General features: G+C 47.7%; 1 protein-coding gene across 1 annotated transcript in view; it reads left to right on the top strand.

Annotated features, from left to right (window-relative positions):
• Positions 1-14350, top strand: part of igfbp2a (insulin-like growth factor binding protein 2a) — a 57340-nt gene extending 42990 nt beyond the window's left edge. The window contains exons 2-4 of the mRNA XM_048534624.2: positions 6254-6459; positions 7777-7917; positions 13475-14350. Coding sequence (XP_048390581.1) covers positions 6254-6459; positions 7777-7917; positions 13475-13639 — 512 coding nt within the window. The 3' untranslated portion in view covers positions 13640-14350. The remainder of the gene's footprint in view (positions 1-6253; positions 6460-7776; positions 7918-13474) is intronic.
• Positions 14351-14570: the final 220 nt, after the last annotated feature.

Genomic DNA, 14570 nt, shown 5'->3' with positions numbered 1-14570 from the left:
TATTAATGCTGGGCAACAGGGGGTTGGGTTGGAAAGGAGTGAGAAGATTGGTGGAGCTTGTGCCTAGAGTGAGAGAACAGTGACTAGGCAGACAAAGGGATGGAAGACAATATGACAAGGAGAAAGAGAAGCTGATAATGGGGACCATGAGGATGGGTTGGATGTGCTGACAAACCCTGAGGGGGAGGGATTGGAGGTGGGGAAAGGACATGAAAGAATCTCATGGAGTCATACAACACAGAAATAGACCCTTCGGCCCAACTACTCCATGCTGACCATGTTCGCAAACTTAACCCGTCCCACCTGCCTGCGTTTGGCCCATATCCCTCCAATCCTTTCCTTTTCATGCACTTACCCAAATGTCTTTTAAATGTTGTAACTGTATCCACATCCACCACTTCCTCTGGCAGTTTGCTCCATCTACGTACCACCCTCCAAAACAACAAGTGTTCCTCAGGTCTTTTTTAAATCGTTCTCCTCTCACCTTCAAAATATGTCCTCCAGTTTCAAACACCCCTGTCTCAGGGAAAACACCTTCGCTATTTGCCTTACATCCACCCATCATTATCTTATAAACTTCTATGAGCCTCCCACACTCCAGGGGAAAAACGTCCCAGCCCCTCCAGCTCCTCCTCACAACACAGACCCTCCAGACCTGGCAACACCATGGGTAAATCTTTTATGAACCCGCACCAGTTTATTAATAACTTCCTATAACACAGCAGCCAGAACTGGACACAGAATGTTCAAGCTCTAAAGTTATTGAACTCAATATTGGGTCCAGAAGGCTATTAGATTTCCCATGTGGAAAATGAGGTGCTGTTCTTCCAGCTTGCACTGAGCTTCGCTGGAGCACAGCAGCAGGCCAGAGACACAAATGTTGGCCAGGGAGCAGGGTGGTGTGTTAAAGTGGCAGACAACAGGTAGTTCAGGGTCTTTTTTGCATAGATGTTCTACGAAGCGGTCATCCAGTCTATGCTTCGTTTTCCTAATGCAGAGGAGACCACGTTGTGAGCAGCGAATGCAGCAGAGTAGATTCTGGAAAATGGTGTACATGGACTTCAGTAAAGCCTTTGATAAGGTTCCACATGGTAGGCTATTAGAGTGATTCACGTTGGGAGGAATAATAGGAAGGCAGAATACCGGGTCAATGGAAGATTCTTGGTTGTGTGGATGTGCAGAGGGATCTTGGTGTCCATGTACATAGATCGCTGAAAGCTGCCACCCAGGTTGACAGTGCTGTTAAGAAGGCTTATGGTGTGTTAGGTTTTATTGGTAGAGGGATTGAGTTCCAGAGCCGTGATGTCATGATGCAACTGTACAAAACGCTAGTGCGGCCTCACTTGGAATATTGTGTGCAATTCTGGTCGCCCCATTACAGGAAGGATGTGGAAGCATTGGAAAAGGTGCAGAGGAGATTTACCAGGATGTTGCCTGGTCTGGAGCGCAGGCCCTATGAAGAAAAGCTGAGGGACTTGGGTCTGTTCTCATTGGAGCGAAGGAGGCTCAGAGAGGATTTAATGGAGACATACAAGATGATCAGAAGATTAGATAGGGTGGACAGTGAGAGTCTTTCTCCGAGGATGATGACTTCAGCTTGTATAAGGGGGCATATCTACAAATTGAGGGGTGATAGATTTAAGACAGATGTCAGAGGCAGGTTCTTTACTCAGAGAGTGGTAAGGGCGTGGAATGCCCTGCCTTCCAATGTAGTTAACTCAGCCGCATTAGGGGCATTTAAACAGCCCTTGGATAAGCATATGGATGATAATGGGATCGTGTAGGGGGATGGGCTTAGGTTAGTTCGCAGGTCGGCGCAACTTTGAGGGCTGAAGGGCCTGTTCTGCGCTGTAGTGTTCTCTGGTCTATGTAAGTGTAGATGAAGTGATGCTTCACCTGGAAGGTATGTTTGGGCTTTTGGATACTGGGGAGGGTGGAGGTAAATGGGCAGGTGTTGTATTTGCTATTTTAGGTTGTTGCAAAAGTGTTTACAGTCTGTGTTTCTGTCCCTGACTAGATTACTCCTCGTTTCTTTTTATTCCCATTTTTAATCAACATTTTTAGGCATTCAGGAGGAAATAATGAGAACTGGTGGCAACAAGTTCCCCTAAAGCAATGGGCAGGGTCTAAATCTGAGGAACCCTGGATCGCAAGAGCTCTGAAAGACTAGGATTAAGGGGAAAAAATAGACAAACTTATGGCAGATACTGAGGACTCAGTACAGACGAGTCCCTGGAGAGTGTCAGAAGTATTGGGTGGGGAAACTTGGAAAGGAAATGAGAAAAGCTGAGAGACCGCATGATAAAGTATTGGCTGGGATAATGGGAATCCCAAGGGGTTTATAAATGTATGAAGAGCAGAGAACAACTAGGGAAGAGAATAGAGCCCTTTAGGGATAATCGAGATAGTCTGTGAGGGGATCCTGAAGACTTCAGTACAATTCTCAGTTCATACTTTGCTCAGGTCTTCACACTGGAAGAGGACGAGGCAGGTCAAGACATTGGGATGAGAACTGTGAAATATTAGGAGAAATTGAGAGGAGGTATGAGAGAGTTTGACAGCCTAAAAGTGGATAAATCCATACAACTGGGCAAGATGTATCTCAGGCTGTTGAGGGAATAGAGAGCAGGCCCTCTTTCAGTCATTTTCCAAACCTGTCTGACCGTAGATGAGCTGCCTGAGGGCTGGAGAATTCTTGACATTCTTCAAATGCTAAAAACAGGAGGAAGGAATTCAGCAGGAACTTACAGGCCAGTCAGTCTAGCGATGTGGTGGGGAATGTATCAGAAAGAATCCTGACGGACAGAGAATGTCTGCGTTGAGAGAGACACATTAATCAGGCATTGTCAGCACGGATTGGAGAAAGGAAGTTTGTGTTTGATTAATTAAATTAATTTACTTTGTGGATTGTTGATGCGTGTTAATGAGGGAAATTAAGTTGATGTGATCTCCATGGACTTTAATGACTGTTTTGATGAGGTCCCTCATGGCAGACTGGAGGCCATTGGATCCAAGACAAAGTGGCTCATTGGATAAAAATTGGCCATGAGGCAGGAAGCAGAGGATGATGGTACAGGGATGTTTCTCTGACTAGGACTCTGTTCCACAGACGTCAGTGCTGGGACCCTTACTGTAATGATTTGGACTTACACTAGGGAGATGATAAAGTCATTTGTGAATGACACAGACATTGTTCAAGTGGTAAATAGTGATGAGGACAGCCATAAACCGCAGGAAGGGTATTGACAGACTGGTCAGCTGGGCAGAGCAGTGGCCAATGGAATTCGCTCAGTAAAGTGTGAGGTAGCACACTGAGAGATGACAGACTCAGAAGGGGTCACACTTAGAATGGTAGGATCTTGGAAAGTTCTGATGATCAGAGGGATCTTGGCATAAATATCCACAGGTTCCTGAAGGTAGAAGGTCAATAGACAAGGTCATTAAGACTTGTTTTTATGAGTCTAGGCCATGAATTCAGGGCAAGAGGTTCAGCTGGAGCTGTATAAAACACTGTCAGACCACAGCTGGAGCACTGTGTTTAGTCCTGGTCACCACACTGTAGGAAGGGTGTGATTGCACTAGAGACAGTAAGAGGAGATTTACCACGAAGCTGCCAGGGATGGAAGGTTTGGACTACAAGGAAAGACTGGATTGGCTAGGATTGTTTTCCTTGAAAGGTCGGCTGGTGAACCTGAGAGAAATGATTAATATCATGAGGGGCATCGATGGGGAGGGTAGGAAGGGAGTCCAATACTCCATCAGAAAAGGGATCAATAACCAGAGTACACAGATTAGAGGCAGGGCTAGACCAATGGTGATACTGAGTGATATTCACTCTGACCAATGAGGACACTGAGCAATGGTCACACTGACCAATGAGGACACTGACCAATGAGGACACTGAGTGATGGTCACACTGACCAATGAGGACACTGAGCGATGGTCACACTGACCAAAGAGGACACTGACCAGTGAGGACACTGAGTGATGCTCACACTGACCAATGAGGACTCTGAGTGATGGTCACACTGATGAATGAGGACATTGACCAATGAGGACACTGAGCGATGGTCACACTGACCAAAGAGGACACTGAGCGATGGTCACACTGACCAACGAAGAGACTGACCTTTGTCATTTCGAACTTCCAGCCAGTCTGAGTTGATTTGCTGATCTCTGAGGTAGGAATCCCGAACACCCTAATGATCTGGTTGTTTTCAAAGTTGACAATCCACCTATTGAACTGCATGCCCTCAGTGACAGTCGTGGCTGATGATAGCAACTCTCCTCCACTTTCTCCAGGATAATTAGGCAATAGATACTGGCCCAGGCTTGGCCAGGAGTGAGTTTTATCCCGTTCCTGACACATGGATCTCAGGAGCTAGGGAACTCTGATTGGTCAGTCATGGATCATCAACGATACAAAACCTTGCTGATGAATTAATCAACAAAAATGCTGTCTATATTTTCAAAATATAGATGCTCTGGAATATTTATTCATTAATTTCCCAGAATATCTGTTCATAAATACCCAGAAATAGTTATTGCATACTCAGTCACTTTTATAATCATGAAATATTGATGGCAAATTAGCTTATTGTGGAAATTTGCTCCTTTGATTATTAGAACAATCAACGATTTTTGTGGGACATGGGCATCACCGGCTGGGCCCAGCATTTATTGCCCGTCCCTAGTTGCCCCTTGAGAAGGTGGGGGTGAGCTGCCTTCTTGAACCACTGCATAGAACTTAGAACATAGAACATTACAGCACAGTACAGGCCCTTTGGCCCTCGATGTTGTGCCGACCTGTCATACCGATCTGCAGTCCATACGCTGTAGATAGACCCAGGATTCTGACCCAGCGACAGTGAAGGAACGGGGATATATTTCCAAGTCAGGATGGGGAGTGGCTCGGAGGGGAACTTGCAGGGGGTGGTGTTCCCATGTATCTGCTGCCCTTGTCCTTCTGGATGGAAGTGGGTCGTGGGTTTGGAAGGTGCTGCCTGAGGATCTTTGGTGAATTTCTGCAGAGCATCTTGTAGATGGTACACACTGCTGCTACTGAGTGTCGGGGGTGGAGGGAGTGGGATGTTTGTGGGTGTGATGCCAATCATTTGCAGGCCCTTATTTACTGATGTCTCATTCTGTTCTATTCGCTGCCCCCCTCTGTTTACCTCTAATCCCTGATTGCTACAGTGGGTTACTAGCTTACCTTTTCCTTTCAACCTCTACCTCTCACAACAGCACTACCCATCCCACCTTGTAATTTAAAACCCCCGTTACCATCTCAGTTTTAGGCTTAGTGAGGACACAGGTCTCAGGCTGGTTTAAGTAGAGCACATTTTATCCTAACAGCTCCTGGTTCTTGTGTACTACCCCTAAAACTACCCATCCTAACCCTGCCCTTCAAGTGATGTGTTTAACTTCCTAGACTGCCGGACCCAATACCCAGGGAACTCTCTAGAGATCATAACTTTTCATATTCTATGTTTAAATCTGGACCCTGAGCTGCTCAAACTCTGTCTTTGTGGGACATCGTTCCCAGTTCTGTTGTGCCCAATCATTCCTGTGCATGAAGTCCTCCCTGACCAGAAGTGGGACGGAGGGGGACTGTCCTGAAGCCAGGTACCAGACAGATAACACAGCTGTCTGTGCTCCTGGTCGGTCCCCACTGTGGAGAACAGAAAGTCCACTACATTATAACGACAACTCCATCTCAAGAAGTATTCCTTTGGCTGTAACACGCATTAAAATATCCTGAGGTGGTGAAAGGCGCTATAGCAATGCAGGTAAATTATTTGAAGTATACCCTCTCGGTCTGTCTAATAATAATTAGTCTTTTTCACCACATGAATTTAGAACAATGAGAGGTGACCTTATTGAAACATAGAAGATTCCTAGGGGTATTGACAGAGTAGATGTGGAGAGGCCGTTTCTCCTTTTGGGAGAGTCTCGAACCACAAGGTGTCATCTCACAGTAAAGAGTCACACATTGAAGACAGCGAGGAGGAATTTCTTCTCTCAGAAGGGAATTCTTTACTGCAGAGGGCTGTTATGCTGGGTCATTAAATAAATTCAAAGCTGTGCTAGACATTTTTTAATCAGTGACGGGAACGGAGGGTTTGGGGAAAAGGCAGGAAAGTGGAGTTGAAGATGATCAGGTCAGCCATGATCTCAGTGATTAATAATGTGGACTTGATGGGCTGAGTGGCCTACTTCTCCTACTTTTTATCTTTTTTTCTGCAAACGTAAGGTGGAGAGAGGCAGGAGGAGCAGCTGAGCCCTGAGCTCATTGACAATCACTTGAATTACCCAAACACCAGTGTTATGGGTCGGAAGCCAGTGAGAGTGGGATCGAAGACAACGGCAGTGATTCGGGAGCATAACAACGTCCAGTGGCGCTCGATGGATCGAGGAAGCAAAGGCAGTGAGGAACCCAGGAGACCCTGGCCCCAGCTGGTAAACCACTGAACCATCCAGAGCTCCCCTTTCCAAGAGTCATTCAGATTTCCAGAAACCTGGCTGCTGTTTGCTGACTGTGTTTAATCATTCTCAAGTAACTCATTGAGACTGAGCACCACAGGAGCTGTCACTGAGCCTGGGAGCGGTGCTCCGAGCGCACTCACCTCCTCGGAGAATGCTCACTACACGCTCCTCACTGTTTGTCCAAATCTCACACAGCTCTATTGCAAATCCCACTCCCTCCCTACCCTCATCCACCCCTCTCATCCTCCTCCCAGATTTGCCTCATTCTCTACCATCTTACATTCAAACACCTTGTGTGAACCCTTTGTTAATCTCTCTGACCCTCATCTCCCTCCCATGCCATCTCTGCCCCACTGTGGCATTCCCTCCCGTTCTCTCTCTCTCTCTCTCCCCCCCTCTCCCCCTTTGATGAAAAATAGGGACAGGAGTGGGCCATTCAGTCCTTTGAGCCTGCGACACCATTCAATGTGACCATGGCTGACCATCAAGCCACCATCCCCAGTTCTGGCTTCCTCCCCATACTCTCCGATTCTTTTAGCTGTAAGAACTACATCTAACTCCTTCTTGAAAATGTTCAATGTTTTGGGTTCAGCTGCTTTCTGTGGTAGTGAATCCCACCACCGCCCCCCCCCCCCCCTCCCCGCCTCTCTGTGCAAAAAGAAAGCTTTGAGGGCTGTGCTGGTTCATTTATAAATTACCTTCAATCTGAATTCCTAAGATTAGCCACCATCCACCTACTGGGCACTTTTTCCATTAAAGCCCCTTATACTTTTGAACATTCCTTTAACTCAGTTCCTTAACCCTCTCCTCTCAAAGGAGAACAATCCCAGCATCTCTAGAGTCTCCTTATTGTCTGAACACCTTCACCCTCGGTCCCATTCAAGTAAAATCTCCCGCACATTCTCCCCAAGGCCCTAACATCCTCCTGAAAGTGTGAGGTTCTGAACTGGATACAAACACCCTGCTGGAACCTGGCCAGTGAGAGATGGAAGGTTTTGGATTTTGTAAAACAGATCAGTCATTTCAATGTCGTTCTGGTCATTTTCTATTCACTCACGATCTATGGGTATCACTGGCTGGGCCCAGCATTTATTGCCCATCCCTAGTTGCCCCTTGAGTAGGTGGGGGTGAGCTGCCTTCTTCAACCGCTGTAGTCTATGTGATGTGGATTGACCCACAATGCTCTTAGGGAGGGAAATCCAGAGCGTGTTTGATGGGGACAATGTCGAGGGATTCCCCCTCCATGCTGTGATGTTGCAGTAACCCTTGACCTTTAACCCCTGTACACAGACAACTTGCCAAATAGAGCTCGACCAGGTCTTGGAGAGGATTTCATCGCTGAGGCTTCTTGATAAACGAGGTCCTTTGGAGCATCTCTACTCACTGCACATTCCGAACTGTGACTGGCGCGGTCTTTATAACCTCAAACAGGTAAAACTAGCTGTATCTAACCCCGTGCTGTCCCTGTCCTCGGAGTGTTTGATGGGGGAGAGTGTAGAGAGAGCTTGACTCTGTATCTAACCCCGTGCTGTCCGCGTCCTGGGAGTGTTTGATGGAGACAGTGTAGAGAGAGCTTTACTCTGTATCTAACCCTGTGCTGTCCCTATCCTGGGAGTGTTTGATGGAGAAAGTGTAGAGAGAGCTTTACTCTGTATCTAACCCCGTGCTGTCCCTATCCTGGGAGTGTTTGATGGGGTCAGTGTAGAGGGAGCTTTAGTTCAGTATCCTTGCTGGCAGGAGTGTGGGGCACAGCGTGGATCTAAATTTGGAGCATGGTGCACTCAGATATAGGAGGAGCGCTGCGACAGGTGAAGAAGACATGGGCAGGATGAGTGTCGTTGAGTCATAGAGCATGGAAACAGACCCTTCGGTCCAACCAGTCCCTCCCGACCATAATCCCAAACTAAACGAGTCCCACCTGCCTGCTCCTGGCCCATCTCCCTCCAAACCTTTCCTGTTCATGTACTTTTCTAAATGTCTTTTAAACATTGTAATTGTGCCCACATCCACCACTCCCTCAGGACGTTCATTCCACACACAAACTACCCTCTGTGTAACAAAATTACCCTTCGTGTATTTTTAAATCTCCTCTCAGCTGAAAAATGTGCTCCCCTAGTCTTGAAATCCCCCGTCCTAGGGATATAAACAACCACCATTAACTCTATCTATACCTCTCATGATTTTAGAAACTTCTAGCAGGTTGCCTCTCGACCTCCTACGCTCCAGTGGAAAACATCCCAGCCTATCCAGCCTTTCCTTATAACTCGAACCCTCCATGCCCGGCAACATCCCGGTAAATCTCTTCTGAACTGCTTCCAGCTTAATAATCTCCTTCCTGTGACTAGGCGACCAGAACCGGACACAATATTCCAAAACAGGCCTCACCATTGTCCTGGACAACCTCAACATGACTTTCTAACTCAAAGGGCTGAGTAAAGAAGGCAAGTGATCCAAACACCTTTTTAGCCCCCCTGTCCAAATGTGACTCAAACTTCAAAGAATTATGTACCTGCGCCCCTAAGTCCCTCTGAGTGCTATATTATATCTAATTTAATGCAAGGAGTTGACTGATGAACTCAGAGTGCTGATCAGCACATGGGAATGTGATATTGTTGCAATCACTGAGACATGGGTAAAGGAAAGACAGGACTGGTAGCCCACACTGCAGGGTATTAAGATTCAGCTGCGATAGTGGGTTGGCGGGGGCATTGCATTATTAATAAAGAAAACCATCTCTACAGTAATAAGAGAGGATATCTTGAAAGAGCCTTTCATCAGGGTAGAGTTTAGAAATAAAGAAGGGGTTATCAGTTTACTGGGATTATGCTACAGGCCTGCCAAAAGTGAGAGAGAGAGATGGAGCTGATTTGATGACAAGTGAGAGAGTGGTGTGAGGATCAGGATTATAGTCGTAGGGGATTTCAACTTTGCTAACTAACTGGGATTGCCTCAGTGTGAAAGGATTCAACAGACTGAAATTTTTAAAGTGCACCCAGGAGAGTTTTTTTATGCCAGTGTGTAGATGCTACACTTAATCCTCAGGAATGAAGCCAGTCAAATTCATTTTGGAAATAGTGACCATAACTCTAATTTCAAAGTCACTGTGGAAAGGGGTAAGTATTGTGCAGAAGTGTCCAAATTGAGGAACGGTGATTTCAATATCATTAAACAGGATCAGGCGATAGCGATGCCCTTAACATGTAAATGAATTAAAAAGAAATGTATCCCGAGCTGCTATGGGAGGTAAGGGAGGAGATTACTGGAGCCCTGGCAGAGATATTTAATACTCACTGAGCCTGACCACAGATGAAGGACCGGATGACTGGAGGGTGGTTAATGTGATCACTTTGTTCATGAAGGACAGCAGAGATAGGTCAGGGAATTACAGAGCAGTTAGTCTAACATCAGTGGTAGGGGAATTACCGATAAAACTTCCAAGGAACAGGATTAATCAACACTTGGAAAGGGCAGGGATTGATCAGGGATGGTCAGCACGGATTTGTTAGAGGGAGATCCTGTCTGACTAATTTAATTCAGCTTTTTGAAAAGGTGATTAAATATATCGGTGAGGGTGCTGCAGTTGATGTGGTTTACATGGGCCTCAGCCAGGCCTTTCACAACGGTCCACATGGAAGGCTGCTCCGAAAGGTAGGAGCCCATGGGATCCAAGGCAAAGTGGCAAACTGGCTTACAACCAGGAGGCAAAGGGTGATGGTGGAAGGATGATTTTTGAGATTGGAGACCTGTGCCCAGTAATGTACCGCAGGGATGGGACCCTTTCTGTTTGTTCTGTATACTAACAACTTGGATGTAAAGGTTTAATTAGGAAGTTTGCAGTTGACATGAAAATTAGTGGTTGGTGTCGATAGCGAGGAGAACGGTCTCAAGCTACAGTCTGATATTCATTGGCTGGTAAATTGGGCAGAGCAATGGCACATGGAATTTAATCCCAATAAGTGCGAGGTGATGCTTTTTGGGAGGAATAATCAGGGAAGGATTTACACAGAGAATGGTAGGATGTACTGAGGAACAAAGAGGCCTTGGCGCACAAGTCCATAGATCCCTGAAGGGGTCAGCACAAGCAGACAGGGTGGTGAGGAAGACATATGAGATGCTCTCCTTCATTAGCCAGGGCGTGGAATATTGGATCAAGGGAGTCTTGGTACAACTTTATAAAATATTGGTTAGGCCACAGATGTAATAATGTGAGCAGTTCTGGTTGTCACACTATTGGAATAGTGTGATTGTACTGGAGGGGGTGCAGAGGAGATTCACCAGGATGTTGTGTGGGGTGGAGAGTCTCATTTATGGGGAGAGACAGGATAAACTGGGAGAGATAGTAGGATCTGCAGATGCTGGAGTATCTGAGATAACAAGGTGTAGAGCTGGATGAACACAGCAGGTCAAGCAGCATCAGAGGAGCAGGAAGGCTGACGTTTCAGGCCTGGACCCTTCATCAGAAATGGGGCAGGGGGAGGGGTTTCTGAAATAAATAGAGAGATGGGGAGGTGGATGGAAGATGGATAAAGGAGCAAGTAGGTGGAGAGGAGACCGACAGGTCAAGGAGGTAGGGATGGAGCCAGTAAAGGTAAGTGTAGAGGGGGAGTTAGGATGGGAGTTGTCAGTCAAGGGAAGACGAACGGGTCAAGGAGGTGGGGATGAGGCTGGTAGGTCGAGCGTGTGTTTGAGGAGTTGCAGAGAGAAACGTTTTTGAGGGACCTGAATGTTCTGTGTGTAGCAGTCATTGTGGTTGTGGACAAATTGGGGATGGCCTTAATGTGGACTTCAGTCCATTGGGGATGATCCAGTACTGAGCAGGGCAGTGTGGCTCCAGTACCTGGTTTGCTCCAGGATGTGATAGACTGGGTTTGTTTTCCCTGGAGCAGAGGAGACTGAGGTGGAAGGGTGGGGAGCTTCAGATTGAGATATACACAATTCTGAGAGGCACAGAGAGGGTAGTTGGTGAGAATCTTTTCCCCACGAGAGATTTTATCAGGATGCTGCATGGACTGGAGGACAGGTTTTCTGAGGAAAGGTTGAGCGAGCTAGGGCTTTTCTCACTGGAGTGAAGAAGGATGAGAGGTGACTTGATAGAGGTTTGCAAGATGGTGAGAGGCATAGATAGAGTGGATAGCCAGAGACATTTCCCAGGGCGGAAATGACTATTACAAGGGGGGCATAATTTTAAGGTGATTGGAGGAAAGTATCGGGGAGATGTCAGAGGCCGGTGCTTCACCAGAGAGTGGTGAGTTGTGTGTGGAATGTGCTGTTGGCAGTGGTAGTGGAGTCAGATATTTTTAAGCGACTCTTGGATAGGCACATAGAGGATAGTGAAATGTAGAGTATTCAGTGCAGTTTGAACTTAGAGTAGAATGACAGGTTGGCACATCATTGTGAGCTGAAGGGCCTGTACTGCGCTGTACTCTCCTATGTCCTATGTGTCTTAGACGTGACAGCATGGGTTTAATGTGTGGAGTAAGTGGTTTAGAGGAGTTTGGGGAGAAATTTCTTCAGCCAGAGGGTAGAAGCGCTGCCTGGGAGGGTGGTGGAGGCAATTTCTCTCACAACATTTAAGAATCATCTGGACGAGCCCATAAAATACCAAGGCAATTCATTCACAGGGTGAGGGTGTCACTGACAAGGCAGCATTCATTGCCCCATCCCTGATTGCCCAGAGAGTAGTTAAGAGTCAACCACATTGCTGTGGGTCTGGAGTCACATGTAGGCCAGACCAGGTAAAGATGGCAGTTTCCTTCTCTGAAGGACACGAGTGAACCAGATGGGTTTTTCTGATTTTTTAAAAACTGAATTCAAATTCCACCATCTGCTGCAGCAGGATTCAAACGCAGGTCCCCAGAACGTTATCTAGGTTTCTGAATTAACACTCCAGCGATAATACCACCAGGCCAAATTGATGGTGATAGACCAAATGCAGATAAATGGGATCAATGTAGTTTGATGTTTGTGGGTCAGCATAGACATGACGGGCCAAAATTTCTGACTCCATGCTGTATGACCCTGTGCGTTTAGGGAGGATCTGGTTAAACGTGAGAGGGCGCAGAAAGGATTTACAAGCATGTTGCTGGAGTCGGAGGGTTTGAGCTGTAGGGAGAAACTGAATGGGGGATGGTAGGGGTATTGGGGGTAGGAATGTGGGGTAGCTGTGTGATTGTGGGGGGTGGTAGGCGTATTGGGAGTGGGGGCATGGGGTGTGCTGTGTGAGTGTGGGGGTTGGTAGGGGTATTGGGGGTGATGGGGTGGGGGTGCTGTGTGAGTGTGGGGGGGTGGTAGGGGTATTGGGGGTGATGGAGTGTGGGTGCTGTGTGAGTGTGGGGGTTGGTAGGGGTATTGGGGGTGATGGAGTGTGGGTGCTATGTGAGTGTGGGGGATGTTAGGGGTATTGAGGGTGATGGAGTGTGGGTGCTGTGTGAGTGTGGGGGTTGGTAGGGGTATTGGGGGTGATGGAGTGTGGGTGCTATGTGAGTGTTGGGGGATGTTAGGGGTATTGGGGGTGATGGAGTGTGGGTGCTGTGTGAGTGTGGGGGGGTGGTAGAGGTACTGGAGGTGGGGGTGCTGTGAGAGTGTAGGAGGTGGGAGGGGTATTGGTAATGACGGGGTGAGGGTGCTGTGTGAGTGTGGAGTATGGTAGGGGTATTGGGGGTGATGGGCTGGTAGGGGTATTGGGGATGCCGGGTTGGGGGTGCTGTGTGAGTGTGGGGGGTGGTAGGAGTATTGGGGATGACGAGTTGGGGGTGCTGTGAGAGTGTACGAGGTGGTAGGGGTATTCGTAATGATGGGGTGGGGGTGCTGCGTGAGTGTGGGTGTGGTAAGGGTATTGGGGATGACGAGTTGGGAGTGCTGTGAGAGTGTAGGAGGTGGTAGGGGTATTCGTAATGATGGGGTGGGGGTGCTGTGTGAGTGTGGGTGGTATTGGGGGGCTGTATCTCCCTCAGGCTGACTCATTTTACCTGTTGTTTCTCCTCTGCAGTGTAAGACGTCACTGAATGGGCAGCGGGGGGAGTGCTGGTGTGTGAACCCCCACACTGGGAAAGCCATTCCTGGGACCCCAAGAGTGCGGGGTGACCCCGAGTGTCATCGGTGCTGTGCTAGTCCGGACCAGAACGCTGACCCACAGCCTCAAGCCACTGCCTAAAAACTGAGGGATGGGAGGGTGTGGGAGTGGGGAAAGGTACATATGGGGATGGGCTCCATGGGGGCGGTGACCATGGGGAAGGGGACGCATGAGAGAGGGGTCCATGATGAAGCAGTGCATGGGGAAAGAGACACATCGGGAGGGGTAGCCGTAGGAAAAGGGTCTATGGGATGGATGGGTGGGTGTTGAGACGGGGAGGTGTTTCAGGAACAGATACAATGAGTAAATGTGAGTTATTCTGTGATGGAACTTGATGAGGAGGTGGAGATTGGATGATGACCTGGTACAAAAATACCAAGATCACCTCCAAATGCTCCCATCAGCAGCTCCCCTCTTCACACAACACATCGCTGCTTATGTATTAATGCTGCATTTATCAAGCTCATCTCAGTCACTGCCGCCATCCGTGGGGTTGGGAGGTGGCGGTAGTGGGTGGAGTTTATACGCAGGATGGGTTGGAGTCTGTACATGGTATAGTGATTATAATAATGTTAGCCAGTTCCCTGATTGGGGCTGTTAATCTGGTCCTGTCAGGGAGCCCTGGCTGACAGGTAAGGACAGGTATGCGTGAGGCTCTGTTCACACTGAGAGTTGGCTCAGTGTCAAGGAACTTCTGTGTGTAGATAAAGGGTGGCCTGATGATGGAGATACTGGCCTCTGTGGGGTTATCTCAGTGGCAACGAGAGTAAAGCATGCTCCTGAAGAAATCTGCACACAGTAGTTGTCTTTGAGTTGGGGTTAGCACTTCTGGCATCTTGCTGACATTTGGGAATCTTGACTCATTCAACCCTACCATCAAAGATTGGGCCCAATATGTGGAAAAAATGCATTTTTTATCCTGGGCAGATGACCCTGGGGCAGATGAAAAATAATGAGTAATTCCTCTGATGGTGTGTGGACCCACAGCTTTTTTGGTTATTAGGAGCCTCAC

The sequence above is a fragment of the Stegostoma tigrinum genome, chromosome 7, assembly GCF_030684315.1.
Source record: "Stegostoma tigrinum isolate sSteTig4 chromosome 7, sSteTig4.hap1, whole genome shotgun sequence".
In the NCBI taxonomy this organism is placed as follows: domain Eukaryota; kingdom Metazoa; phylum Chordata; class Chondrichthyes; order Orectolobiformes; family Stegostomatidae; genus Stegostoma; species Stegostoma tigrinum.
The sequence above is the reverse complement of the archived record's forward strand: the minus strand, read 5'-3'. Positions and strand labels throughout refer to the sequence as shown.